This window comes from Bos taurus, chromosome 1 (genome assembly GCF_002263795.3).
Source record: "Bos taurus isolate L1 Dominette 01449 registration number 42190680 breed Hereford chromosome 1, ARS-UCD2.0, whole genome shotgun sequence".
Lineage (NCBI taxonomy): Eukaryota > Metazoa > Chordata > Mammalia > Artiodactyla > Bovidae > Bos > Bos taurus.
The window spans coordinates 150,796,901-150,811,143 of NC_037328.1; the positions used below are offsets into that span (position 1 = coordinate 150,796,901).

At 44.0% G+C, this 14,243-nt stretch overlaps 1 protein-coding gene across 7 annotated transcripts in view; it reads right to left on the reverse strand.

Annotated features, from left to right (window-relative positions):
- ERG (ETS transcription factor ERG) overlaps nt 1-14,243 on the reverse strand; it is a 316,287-nt gene that overhangs the window by 127,991 nt on the left and 174,053 nt on the right. The window contains exon 1 of one of the 7 annotated variants that reach the window (XM_024990437.2): nt 6,713-6,827. The exons of 4 other annotated variants lie outside the window; for them this stretch is intronic. In XM_024990437.2, the coding sequence (XP_024846205.1) occupies nt 6,713-6,730 (18 nt within the window). In that variant the 5' untranslated portion in view covers nt 6,731-6,827. 7 annotated transcript variants of the gene reach the window in all.

The window sequence follows — 14,243 nt, forward strand, 5'->3', positions numbered from 1 at the left end:
AAAGAAGTGTGATGAAACACCCTTATTACTGGAATTAAAATGAGATTCCATTTTTGCCTGTTACAATGGCAAAGCTTCAAAGAGCGAAATATTCAGAGTTGTTCTGAGTGCAGTGGAAATAGTCTCATATATGACCATAAGTGGGAACTGGCACAACCCTTTTAGAGAATGAAGTGGTCATTTTTTAACAACTGTGGCAGAGCCTTTAAATACACACACACACACACACACACACACACATATATATATATACACATATACACACATATCACTTGGTCCAATAAGTCCTTTTCTAAGCACTAATAGTAATAAAATAAATTTTAAAAAATTATATAGAGGGTGCATTGCAATGTAAGTAGTGAAAAACTGAAAGCAATATTATTTCCTACAATAGGATGGGTCAGGAAATTCCCCTGGAGAAGGAATAGGCTACCTACTCCAGTATTCTCGGGCTTCCCTGGTGGCTCAGACAGTAAAGAATCCACCTGCCAAGCAGGAGATCTGGGTTCAATCCCTGGGTTGGGGAGATCCCCTGAAGGAGGTTATGACAGCCCACTCCAGTGCTCTTGCCTGGAGAACCCCCATGGACACAGAAGCCTGGCAGGCTGCAATGCACGGGGTCACATAGGAGCTGGACATGACTGAGTGACTAAGCACGCAGCACACGGCAGGATACTGGTTATACAAACCATAATACTTATTTTAGATGGAATATAACTAAGCATACAAATTACACTTTCCAAAAGATGTTTGTGCCGTGGAGAAATGTGTGTCAAACAACGTTCACTGAGAGAAGCAGGACGGTCAGGGAGACGGAAGGACAGACAGAAACAGAGTAGGAAGACACACCGAATGCTGGGGATCTTCCCTGGCTGGCTGGGCCCAGGAGCGATTTATACTGATTTTGCAACGATTCCTTTTTTCATTTTCTCTATAGTGAAGCTGTTTTATTACCGTAATTTGCACAAAACAAGACATGCGTTTTTCAAAATAAATGAAAATAATTTAAGGGAAACAACAATGGAAGGATGCAACGATCAGAAGCGAGAGGCTCTGCAGGCCTCCGCCCTCCTCAGCCACGGAGCAAACAGCCTCCACCCTCAGAGCAGGACTAACTCAAGCCTCTGAACAGCCAGGCCGTGAGGGACCCCCGGATGTTCTCTCTGCCCTGGTGTTTGGAACCTGCCTGGTTGCACCCTTATATCCAAGGACTCCTAAAGCTCCCCTGGCCTGTCTCCTCCGGCTCCCATGTGCCCTTCCCTGCCTGGGAGGCTGGAACAGTGACCTGTGGAAGCGACCCGCCCTTTTCCTTGTCTTGGTGGGCCTCTGGAGTTCACAACTGGAGCCGGGCAATGGGGTACACAGACTTCAGAGCAGCGCCAGAAAGACAAGGCAAGTTCACCAGCAAAGCTGAGACGTAGATCACCTCATAGCATCTGCCTGAGCAGTTACTGGAGCTCTGCTGTCCTGGACTCACATCAGAACAGGCATTAGGATTCCACGTTACAATCCCACCTTACAGGGGAGGAAGCAGAGCTCAGGGCCCTGGCGCAGGGTCACGGGACTGGGAGGGACTCAAAGGCAGGGGTGTCTGTGGCCACAAAGCATCAGAAACCTCAGGGGCAATCTGACAGAGTCCCCAGTGAAGAGAAGAGCTGTTCCCCATGCATTTGGGGTCCCCGATGCATTTGAGGCCGTCCCTTAGCCCAAGAAAAGATCCCGCCGGAGCGGACGTGCCCTCACCACTGGGAAGGCCTGAAGACAGTCTTGGTCAGGCCCTCTTCTCGGAAGGTCTTACAGTCAGAGAAGCTCTCATCCTGGCTTTCCCACAGCCTCTTGTACCGTGATGCTCTTCCGTGCCAGCTGTTAGAGCAATCCATCTGCCAAGTTACTGGGGTGCCAAGGGGTCCAAGACGTACAGCTTTGGGTCTCTCCTTCCTACATAAGGAGCCTTACTCTGGAGGTCTAAACACAGAAGTCATCTTTTCCTGAAAGTACCGGGGATGCTGTTTCACTTATTTATTTTATTCGTATTTGTACGAACAGTTTTTCAACTTTCCTGGTGGCTCAGATGGTAAAGAACCTGCCTGCAACGTAGGAGACCCGGGTTCAATCCCAGGGTTGGGAAGATCCCTTGGAGAAGGGAATGGTTATTACCCACTCCAGTATTCTTGCCTGGAGAATCCCCATGGACAAAGAAGCCTGGTGGGGCTACAGTCCATGGGGTCACAAAGAGTCAGACATGACTGAGCAACTAACACACACACACATGGTTTTTTAAGAGATATAAACAAGTGTATGTATGTGTGTAAGGGGGGGGGGAGAGATTTAAACAAAGATCGGTTTTGTAAAAAAAAAAAAAAAAAGAAAGAATCACTTTAAAGAAAAGATGGATAATTAAGAAATGGTTCGGGAGACTGAACAACAACAAAGAAACGGTGCAGACTTCCAGAATGTTCTCTGAGAGCACTGCAGTCCCCCATAAAGGGGATCATGAGAAGAATAACCCCCAAATTCTATCCTTTCCAATTCCCTTTCCCATGGCCACTGAGGCAGCATGCCCAGGAGGGCAAACAGTGTCCTGAGCCACGCACGGACACGAGCACAAGTCATTTTAAGATTGTTCAGTCATTGTTAAGTCATGTCTGACTCTTTGCGACCCCGTGGACTGCAAGCACGCCAGGCTCCCCCGTCCTCTACCACCTCCTGGAGTTTGTTTAAACTCATGTCCATTCAGCTGGTGACGCCATCCAACCAGCTCTTTTTAAGATCACGGCCGGTAATTCTACTTTCAGGCCAGTGCTCTGGGAATACAACCTTGACTTAGTGGGGCAGCAGTATTTTACTTTCTAATACTTTCATTGTCACTGACTGCTAAAGTAGCAAGAGATAAAACAATTCAAATTTCACTTAAGCCAATGAACTGTTGAAAAGTCAGATGCCCCAGGGCTGTTCAACTCCTTCGTCATATCCCTCAAAATACTATATATGAAGGAGACCAGCTTCCTTCGTATGACCCCGAGGTTTTACACAAGTTTGCTTCACGCCTGATAGCAAATACTCAGCAAATGCCTGCTCTGCGCAAGGCACAAAATACACAGAAGAAGTTTTATGCTTTTAAACTTTCTTTTTTCTTTTTTTAACTGAAGTACAGTTGATGTACACTATTGTAAGTTACTAGAGTACAATATAGTGATTCCCAATGTTTAAAGGTTCTATTACATTTCCAGGGCTTCCCAGGTGGCTCAGTGGTAAAGGATTCTGCCTGCCAATGTAGAAGACTCAGTCCCTGGGAAGATCCCCTGGAGAAGGGAATGACAACCCACTCCAGGATCCTTGCCTGGAGAATCCCATGGGCAGAGGAGCCAGGTGGGCTACAGTCCATGGGGTCGCAAAAGAAACCAGACATGACTGAGCAACTACACACCAACTCCAACTGCAGTTATTAGAAAATACTGGCTATAACCCTAGGGGTATGCACATGGCCTTGCAGTTTGTTTTATGTGGAATAGCTTACCCTCTTCACCGCGCTCCTCTGGCACCCCTCCCCTCCTTTCCCCACTGGGAACCATCAGTTTGCTCTCTCCGCCTGTGAGTTTGCTTTTTCGCTTGTTCCTGTCGTTACCTTCACTAGTCTGTTGCATTCTTTAGAGTCCACATACAAGTGATACCACAGTGATCATCCAAACCCCCAACTTCTGTCAAATCAAAGAAAGGAACTTCTGGAAACAACTCACAGGGACAGGAGTCGCCTTCTCCCTCCACAAGCCTTGCTAGGAACTTTCCATCTCCTGTCTGGTTCCAAGATGCTCTCCACTCACAGCTGAAACTGGGCCACTAGTTGCCACACGGGTGATAAAGGAAAGCCCCCACAACTCCTCCTGAAAGACTAAAGACCTTTACACTCTAGGATCGGGGCTGTAACCTGTGGCTCCCTGGACCACCCAAGGACAGAAGTAGATTACAATAGAATTGCTTCCCCTGTCACTCTGTGTATGGCCTTTCCTGCACTTAAAAGCATTATCCTGAGAAGCCACTGCAGGCTTCATCGGACTCCCCAGTGGCCCAAGACATAACAAAGGATCAGCAAAGTCTTTGGGAGACTGGATTAAAAAATCCTAACTGAAGCAAAATCAAGTTCCAAGGCTAACAACTAGCTCCTTGGAGTCAGTAAGCAAAGGCAGTGCTGTCTTGTAGAGAAGGCAGGAAGGGGGTGTTAAGGACCCCCAGTATTGTCAGGTGGCTCAGAAGCCCTGGAAGCACCAAAACTGACTGAGGAATTGCATGTAAGGGCTTCAGTTTTGATGCTTCTATACGTTTCTATTAGAGCTCTTAATCTGATCTTAAAATTCCCGGACCTTTAAGCAGAAATGGATACATTCACATAAACTCCCAAAATTCTTTTAAAATTCCCATGGAAACACTCTGTTCCCATTTCCAAAATATGAAGGGAAAGTGGGGCTGAGGATCATAAAGACAGGACACAAACACTGAGCTTTTCAAAGTGCCTCATAGGGTCTTATTCAAGAACAAAAAAATAAAAAAGAAATCCACTCAGACACAGAGGAACAACTTCAATTCTGTGCATCTGATACCTGATCAACTAATTGATTTTATTTACTGAAACAACAAAAAGCAGAGAGCATTTGGGACTGGCAATTGCCCATATGACAAACTGTTTCCTAATTCCAACAGACAGCCACGGCTGTAATGTTCCCTATGCTAATTTGAGCTTTGCGCTAACATAATTAAAACTGTAGTCAACAGACTCGGGCCGCCTTTTTTCCACTCTATAAACAAGTCTGTAAAATCATCTCATTACTTTACCCAGGAAGCCTAGCAGAACATGTCTTAAAGGAAGTTACCTATAAAGAGGGTCTATTTTATTTTAACAGAGAATTAAAAAGGGTCCACTCGAAGTCATTTTGAAAGTTTACTTAAGCTATAGACAATATAAAGAGAATGCAGTGCAATCAAATGTTAAAATAAGCAGAATGTCCTGGATAAGTGTAACTGTTGCCAAAATTCATTGTGAAAAATCACAAAGACATTGAAGCTTTGAAAATATCTTCATCTCTTAGAAATGTATACTTTAAACAATCACACATTTGTATTGTATGCAAAACACACCCCACACTCTAAAAGATGGACTGTTACTTCAATGTCCTTTGATACACTGATTTTCTGAAACACACACATAACTGTACCCAACCTATTCAAAATTTACAAAGAACATTAGACTCAGCTGCTATGAAATATGGACATGAAAAAGGGTGAAAATAAGAATTAAAAAGGTAGCATTTGAGGTTATAAAATCAAACAATTTCTGCTCATATTGCTGAAAGTAGAGCATGTCAAACCCTAGATCTTAAGATTTCTTTCTACATCATTATATTTCAGGAGACTTTCAATCCTTATAGCCAAAGAAAGAAAAATCTCTGTAAGATTAAAGTCTTTGAATCATACATTGATGATTAATTTTTCATATATAATTGACCATACCTTGAAAAACGAAACATATCTTGAGAAATAAAGACTGAACAGAACTTCTGAAACACAGTGTATACAGTAAGTATTAATTAAATCCTCTCACACACGCATTTCAAATTCCAAATCAAGAAGGATTTTTAAACATTGTCATGGTCCAATTCTGAGCAACCTCCATATTCATGAGCTTTCCAATTAACTATAACCCTTGATGAAAACACAGCCAAATGCTCACCTTCATGCAGCGAAACTAAAGACACACAACCAAGAAAACTTTCTTTTTCCTCTTTTCAGTATCTGATTTTGCTGCTCATTTTTTTCCTCATTTCTACACATGTCACCAATCTGGCCTTGAAAATACTGTTAACAGGCCACTTCATGGACTCTCATGCTGCCGACTAAGCGTCCAATTGGCTTCACCACCAGGAATGAGGCCACATTTGTATTTTTACCTCCACAGATTCACCTTCACCTTCATCTCTCTATGCTACTTACCAGAAACGTCTGCAAGAAAAACAACACATCAGACCACACGCCCCAGCGCACAAAGAACAGACAGGCAGTTCCCACAAGGCAACCATCACAGGGAAGACAGTCTACTCACAGTGCTCCGAGAAGTAGGTACTTTATTAAAGATAAATACATAACCGAACACACTGAATTACCACCATGCGAGTTATGAGAACGCCCCGTGCTCAGCCTGAAGGTTCCACAAAATCAAGGCAACACTGGCAGGTCCCATGACCGACAGACAGCCACTTGCTTCACTTCCACAGGGACCGGCTGGCATCCCTGACGCTATGGAGGCCTTCGAGAACATCCGAAAGTTCAACATTTCCAAGCCCATCTTTTCCTCCGACCCTGCCCTCCAACCTCGCCAAGTCCATTGCCTTCCAGCGGAGGCACCTCCGGGCACCGCTACAGACAGTTAAAAGAATAGGAAAATTCGGACGCGTGCTGAAAAGCTTTTGCAAAAGTCATCCACAGCCCTCAACCGTGAATTTAGAAAACCCAACTTTTTTCTGAGTTTGAAGTTTTTAAGCCTTGCGGATGGTTGGAGTAGGAAAAAGGAAATTTACTAGGCAGTGCAAAGGAAATCTTGTTGTCCTCTATTGTGGTAGTGGGGGTGTTGCCCAATGCTAACTTATCTGCCTTGATAAAGGAAACCAAAGAAAAAAGTAACAAGCACAAGATTTGGTCAAACGAAAAGGACCCCTCTCCTTACCTTAATAGTGCTGGCCATAATGCAATCAAGTTTATTGATCGTTAATAAATGTTAATAATAATTATTGCTTCTCTCTGACCAGAAAGTAGTTTTGATGAGGTTGTTTAGAGCGGATGAGATTGTGCTAAGTCTGGGAAATGAAGTCAGCCAATGGCAGGAAGAGGTTTCTATTGGTCCTGGCTGCCCAGCCCGAAGAAACAGGATATTTGGGAGTGGAGAGATAAGAGACCCTGAAAACAATGTTGTTTTTCTTGATGATATGCAGCCAGGAGATTTTTTTTTTTAATTAAAAAAAAAAAAAAGACATCAATTGCCTGGCCTGGGATGGCCACAGCAGGTGTGACCCGGTATGCCGCCGTGTGACACGCCGCTCGGGGAGGGCAGGATACAGATGTGGCGGGACTCCGCATGCCTTCACGTGGGCGGCGAGCACCCAGGGCCCCTGGGCATGGAGGGCGCCCTGCAGCAGCGGGGCAGGCCTCCTGGGCCCACGTCTCCCCGGATCCACCGCGTGCCCGGGACACGGGACCTGCGGCTGCTGGCCCCACAGTCCCTGCTCCATCCTCCCCAGAGGCAACTCTGCAGGTGGTGCTTATTTCTTGCTAATAGGAGAGGATGTTTAATCATAGGATGCTTAATAACAGTCATTCTTTCGCCTGCTGATTTTTAAGCTTCGTTGGTTCAGCATCTCAGAGTCAATGTTCCAGAGTAGTTTCGTTTTCTCCTTCCAAACATAGAGAATTGCTATTGCCTCCATAATAAACCAGGCTTCCCTGGTGGCTCAGCAGTCAAGAACCTGCCTGTCAATGCAGGAGATGTAGGAAATGCAGGTTCGATTCCTGGGTCGGGAAGATCCCCTTGGAGCAGGGCATGGCAACCCACTCCAGTATCCTTGCCTGGAGAATCCCATGGACAGAGGAGCCTGGCGGGCTACAGGCCATGGGGTCACAAAGAGTCAGAAACGACTGAACACAAGAAATTGGTTGAAAAGTGCAAAGCCTCTAGGGTGAGAGTGACTAAGAAAATAAAGAAGAAAATAAACCTGTCAAATGGTCGTTTTCAAATGTTTACTTAAAACCCAAAGAACTTAAACAATAACACATGTTTTCTAGCTGAAAATATCAAACTGACCCCACCCTGACAAGTGTCCAGGCTGCAGACAGCAGACCCTGAGAGAACCCCTGGCTACAGAGGGATGCCATATCCTCATTAAGTGTTTTAAAATCCGAACTGCAAGTTCAGGGCCACACGTCTGTTTTCCACTCGGAGGAAGTGCAGCTAACGCAGGCCTGAACATTCCTTAGAGGGTTTCAGGCCTTTTAATTACTCACTTGCAGGAAATTACTTGTTCTCTGGAAGAAACAACATTTTGCTTTGAATGGAGCCACACGAAAGCTGGGCCAGAAAAGAGTGTGGTCTCCAGAGGGGACCCACAGAACACAATAGCCCCAACCCTGAGTCATCCCGCAGCGCGAGGTCTCAGAGGCCGACGGTCACTGAGCTGACTTCACACAGACTTCAGGCCTGCCTGTGTCAGAGCTCCAGAAATGAGCCCGCGTGCCTACAGATTTTACTGATCCCACGATTTCCCCCTTGGCTTAGAACAGCAGGAGAAGGGAACCCGAGGAGGAGGAGGGATGGGAGGAGGGAGAAGGAAAGAAAGGAAAAGGGAGGGATGGGGAGAAGGAGGGGAAGGAAGAAAGAAGGAAGGAAAAGAAAGAAAAAGAGAGAAGGGGAAGCAAGAAAGAATGAAGGAGAAGAAAGAAAGCAGCAGCAAAGAGAAGGTGTAAGAAGTTTCATTCAGTGTAAAAATCAGACCCTGACCAGTGCTCAGCATCTGCATTTCGAGGGGACGCTGATTTCCGCTCTTTTCATCTCCAAACAATAAATGAGATGGCAGGCTGATTAAAATTGTGTTTCCCCTAAAATTTCAAAGTACTGAGTTGTTTTATCTGGGCAGCTTCCACAAGGATTCAGGAGCACTGGGGGGAAAAAAACGCTCTTTCGGCTCCACTGAGATTCTTGTTTTTTACTCTGCTAAGAAGCATCCATTTTTTAAATGTGAATGGTGGCACCCTAATCAGCAGAATTCTATTATGGATTTTCCAAAGAGCAGCCTTAAGTAGGGTGCCCACTGTGCTTAAAAAAACCAAAAAAGCCAGGGAAGAAAGTTCTGCCTGGCCCCATGTCACCCCTGCCCCACTGCAGCCTGGGTTCTAGCCCAGCCCTGGTTCCCTGCAGCAGGAAAGCAGCAGCATTTTTATGGAGATCTAATTCTTCCTTGAGGGGTCTTGCCCTGAACTCCTTGGTTCTTGTCTAACTCAATCAAAGAGTGAACAGTGAAAATGTCTAAATCTTCATTCAGGAATAACGTCAAACTTCAAATGCCACAGGATATCATGTATGTGAGGAATATAAAATATGACACGCCCATAATGCTCACGTTAATTTTTTAAAAAGAAATAAAATATGACACAAATGAAGCTATGGAGGAAACAGAAACAGGCCTCCAGGCACACAGAGGAGATCTGTGGTTGCCAAGGGGGCGGTGGGGGCGGGAGAGGGATGACTGGGTGTCTGGAGTTCGCAAATGCAGCCTTGCAAACTATTATATATAAAAATGGATAAACAGCAAGGTCCTACTGTGCAGCACCGGGAACTATACTCACTGCCCCGTGATAAACCCTCATGGAAAAGAATACGAGAAAGAATCTATCTATGTATAACCGAGTCACTTTGCTGGACAGCAGAAATGAACACGACATCGTAAATCAACTTTACACCCATGACATTTTAAGAAAACGAAATAATGTCAAACTTAGAGAAAAGCTACAACGTAACTTAAAGAACTTCTACTATCCTTTTTACCAGCTCCTCCAGCTTTAGTAATTTATATCTGCTTTGCTCTCTCCCTCTCTTGCATATATATATACATATATATATATACAGATTTTATTATTTAATAAAATTTTATTAGACTAATGTATTTGCTTGGAACTTACATACAGAAAACCCAGTGACACTCTTTGATCTAGTTCCTGAAGATTCCACCCATAAGTTTCCTTTTGTCTTATTTTAAAAATGCATATACTATAGAAAATGATGGAACAAAAATCCCATTTTGAGATAATGAGCTATAAATTCAGTTACAAAATTAAAACAGCAGATCTTCCTCATTTCTAAGGACAAAAGTTGACTGATTCCTGTTATCTTCCAAGAGAATTATTCTGGATGTCTAAAACAGCATAATAGCATCCCAGCCCAGGATTCTCTATTTAATGCAAAATTCTTAGGGGGAAAAAAAAGGGAACTTCAATTGACTTTTGACAGCATAAGGCATATCTATTAATTAGAATATAGTAATACAGAAACCATTTCCCAAACATTATTCTAGGCGGAAGTCATCTAAAGACAGATGTATCACTTGGTGCTCCCATTGCTGCTGCTGCTGCTAAGTTGCTTCAGTCGTGTCCGACTCTGTGTGACCCCAGAGAAGGCAGCCCACCAGGTTCCCCCATCCCTGGGATTCTCCAGGCAAGAATACTGGAGTGGGTTGCCATTTCCTGCTCCAATGCATGGAAGTGAAAAGTGAAAGTGAAGTTGCTCAGTCGTCTCCGACTCTTAGCAACACCATGGACTGCAGCCCACCAGGCTCCTCTGTCCATGGGATTTTCCAGGCAAAAGTACTGGAGTCGGGTGCCATCGCCTTCTCCGACGCTCCCATTACACCCACCCAAGCCTCTGCCACCAAACGGACTCAACATGAGATCACTCGGCAGCCTAAGGACTGAGCTGCCTTCCAGTGCGACACCACTGCTTCTTCAAGAAAGCCACCCTGCGGTCACTGTGCAGGCCTCTTTCAGGGACAATCTTAGGGAGCCTCCGTATGGGTCATCCTTCCACGAATCTCTCAAGCCAGGGTCATCTTCTGCCCTGCTTGGTTCACAGTAAGCACCGTGGTGGCACGCTGAGGCTCCCCCAGCATCCATGTGAATAAACTGCACACTTCCACTCTGTATTTATCCATCATGGACCCACTGACCATAAAGTTACCAAAACCTTTCATCAGCCTGTTCGTATCCTGCGTGTCCGGACTCTTTGCAACCACATGGACTGTAGCCCACCAGGTTCCTCTGTCCACGGGATACTCTAGGCAAGAACACTAGACTGTGTTGCTGCTTCCTACTCCAGGGGATCTTCCCAACTCAGGGATCAAACCCACGTTTCCTGCATCTCCTACATTGGCAGGCAGATTCTTTACCACCTTGCCACCTGGGAAGCCCATTCATATCCTACTCCAAATGAAAAAGGAAAGAGTGTAAAATAGAACCTACAATTACCGTAACTATAAAAGGAGCACTGCCATTTATTACCCTAAAACCACATCTTCCCATTTTCTAAAGAGTCATCAAATTCCCATCCTTGTTCTCCTACAAACTTCTCTGCGTGGGATCTACACGGGAAGGTCAAGGGTTGAGAACACTTGGAGCAAGGGCAACACAGTTCTGAAAATGACGTATGAGCGTAGCAAGGAGATGACGAGCCAGAACCTTAGTTGGAGACGAAACAGAAGACTCACTCATGACTGACAGCTTGATCCCCGTATTCGACATCCATACCATGACAGACTCATCGTTACTGGAAATACTGCAGGAAAACGATGCAGAAGATGAATACTTAGTGATACAGAAAATTACAGTACGGTGTCTGGTAAGTTAAAAGTCAGGTTATAATGGAGAATTATATCACAGACTCACTTTGTTAAAAATAAAAAGGCCAAGTAGAAACATCAGTAGGCCACATACAGTAGTAATAGAGGATCTTTCATTTTTTTGTTTTTCCTCCTTTCCTTTTTGGTTTACCTATATTTTCAAAACAGTTATAATAATTTCAAAAAAAAACAGATAAACAAGTAAATAATAAAACAGAATGAAGGTTGCTCAACTATTCTATAAAAACGCAGAATATATTGCTTTGTATGTTTAGCAAGTCAATACCATGAAAAAAACAAGGTGAGGAACACGAGAGAAAAGTTCTAGATTAAATGGAATTTAAGACGCTCAAAGCCCAAATCTAAATTCTGGTCTACAATTAGATACTGGTATCAACAAATTTGACGTCGAAGACTTTGCTGGAGCTGCCAGATAAATTCGAATATATGATGATTGCTGCATCATATTACAGAATTTATTAACTATTTACATTAAAAGCTTTAATAATGCTTTGTAGAAAAACTGCCTTACTATTTACAGCTGCATTCGGAAGTACTGAAGATGAAAAGTCAGTAACTTATGCAACTTATGTAAAATCATGAAAAATAACAATGTGAATATGACAAAATTATACAATAGCCAAACCTCAATCATAACTTATATGAGTGTTCATTGTACTATTTGCTCTATTCCTTGAGTTACAAAATTTTTATAATATAGCGCTAAATAAAAAGTTCTAATAGATTTCTTTCTTTAAAAATGTTACAATAAACATAAGTTACACTGTGGTAAGAAACCTACGAAAGCAACATGCAACGTTCAATTTCTTTTGTAAATATCTGTATAACATGTAGCACAGGATATCCGTTTGTCAAACTCTATACATGTGTGGACCAAAATTATTTTATAGACTTCCACAAAAATAGGGTAGGGCTTCCCAGGTAGCTCATACAGTAAAGAATCCATCTGCAATGCAGGAGACCTGAGTTCACTCCCCGGGTCAGGAAGAGCCCTGGAGAAGGAAAGGGCAACCCACTCCAGTATCCATGTCTGGAAAATCCTCACGGTCAGAAGACCCTGGTGGGCTACAGTCCATGGGGTCGCAAAGAGTCTGACACGACTGAGCGACCAACACTACACAGATCAGCTGGTAAAGAATCCGCCCGCAAACTGGGAGATCTGGGTTTGATCCTTGGGTTGGGAAGATTCCCTGGAGAAGGGAAAGGCTACGCACTCTAGTATTCTTGTCTGAGAAATCCCAGGGACAGAGGCTACAGTCCATGGGGTCGCAAAAGAATCGGACAAGACTTAGCGACTAAAAAATAACAAGTATAAAGTAGCTTTCTGATTCATTTCAGTAAGGAAACCAAATCGGACACTTGTGTGCTTTGTGACGGTCATCTCTCCAGCTTTACTCCCTCCAGTCAGTGAGTGCCTTGTCCACGCCTGGCGCTCCGGTGGGCGCTAAGGAACAAAGACGACAGGACTTGATCCAGCGCCTGGGTTCTCAGCGTTCAGGAAGCCTCTGTTCAGCGACTCAAATTCCTCATACACAGAGCTTGGGATCAATCCATAAAACAGACTCCTTATGGACAAAACAATAGGACCAAAGTGCCGAATATTTATCGTTCCTAGGATGACACATGAACCTTAAAATGTATAATATTTGGATTATTCAAGAGAGCCCGGCAAGAAGGATGTCCCACGGATTTTTGGCAGGGACATGCCTGAGATTGTAGATAAGGATCAGTCCTCTGGAGCAGCCCCCACAATGGAAAACTACATCATTCAGTGGAACTTTTCCGTCTCTATCAATTGGAGGATTTGCCTGAGAACACAGGCAGCATAAGGCACTCTTAGCCCCAAGGTCACCCATCGTCTACTCGGCAAGGACCACTTTTCCATTCGAAGCAGACCTCACGAGTACAGTTTCATTAGGTAAGACGGTATGTGGCATGCCCTCCAGCCACACATGAAGAAATAATCCAATTTCCATTTAAATAACTAATGTTTCAACAGGTTTCTCTAAGTGGTTAATGCATTCTTTAGCGTCTTGGTGGATTTGAACTAATCTAAACCAAGGAAATTGTTATCACACAGTAAATCCTCAACTTCTCAACACCAGGCTGCAATTTCCTTCATTTTGAAGCATGTGTCAAGTTCAGTTCTTTAGGCCCAGATGGAGCAATGATTTCAGTGGACACGATTTCACAAGCATCACCTATATCCTCACGTTTTGCCAACTTTGCCTCTTACCCAATGGTTCTAAAAATGCCAGAGTATTAAAACCCGTACCAGGAACCCTAAATATGTCAATTTAATACTTAAGGCTGAAAAACATTTTTTTTTAATTTTATATTGGTGTATAGTTCAGGTGCACAGCAGAGCGACTCAGCCACACACAGACGTGCATCCATTCTCCCCCAGACCCGCCCCCATCCAGGCTGCCACGTGACATGGAGCAGAGTTTCCTGTGCTGCACAGCAGGTTCATATGAGACCCCCTATATGCAGAATCTAACAAGAAATGACACAACATTTTTTTTAATTAAAAAGCAAAAACAAAAGAAACAAGAATAATTACTTTGACACACTCATTTAAAGGAGCATTCAAATTTCCTGTTTAAAAGATCACGCTTCTATATACAATTTATGAACCATTAAGCGCATTTCAAGGTCTTCATTCACGTAACCGGGCATAAACAAGTATCAATGTTACAGTCATCGGATTGCCACTGGTCACCACCCATAACTAGAGGGCTCAAAAAGGTACGTGGCCATCCACCATAAGGCTATCCTGCCCTGCCACCTGCTTCTCAG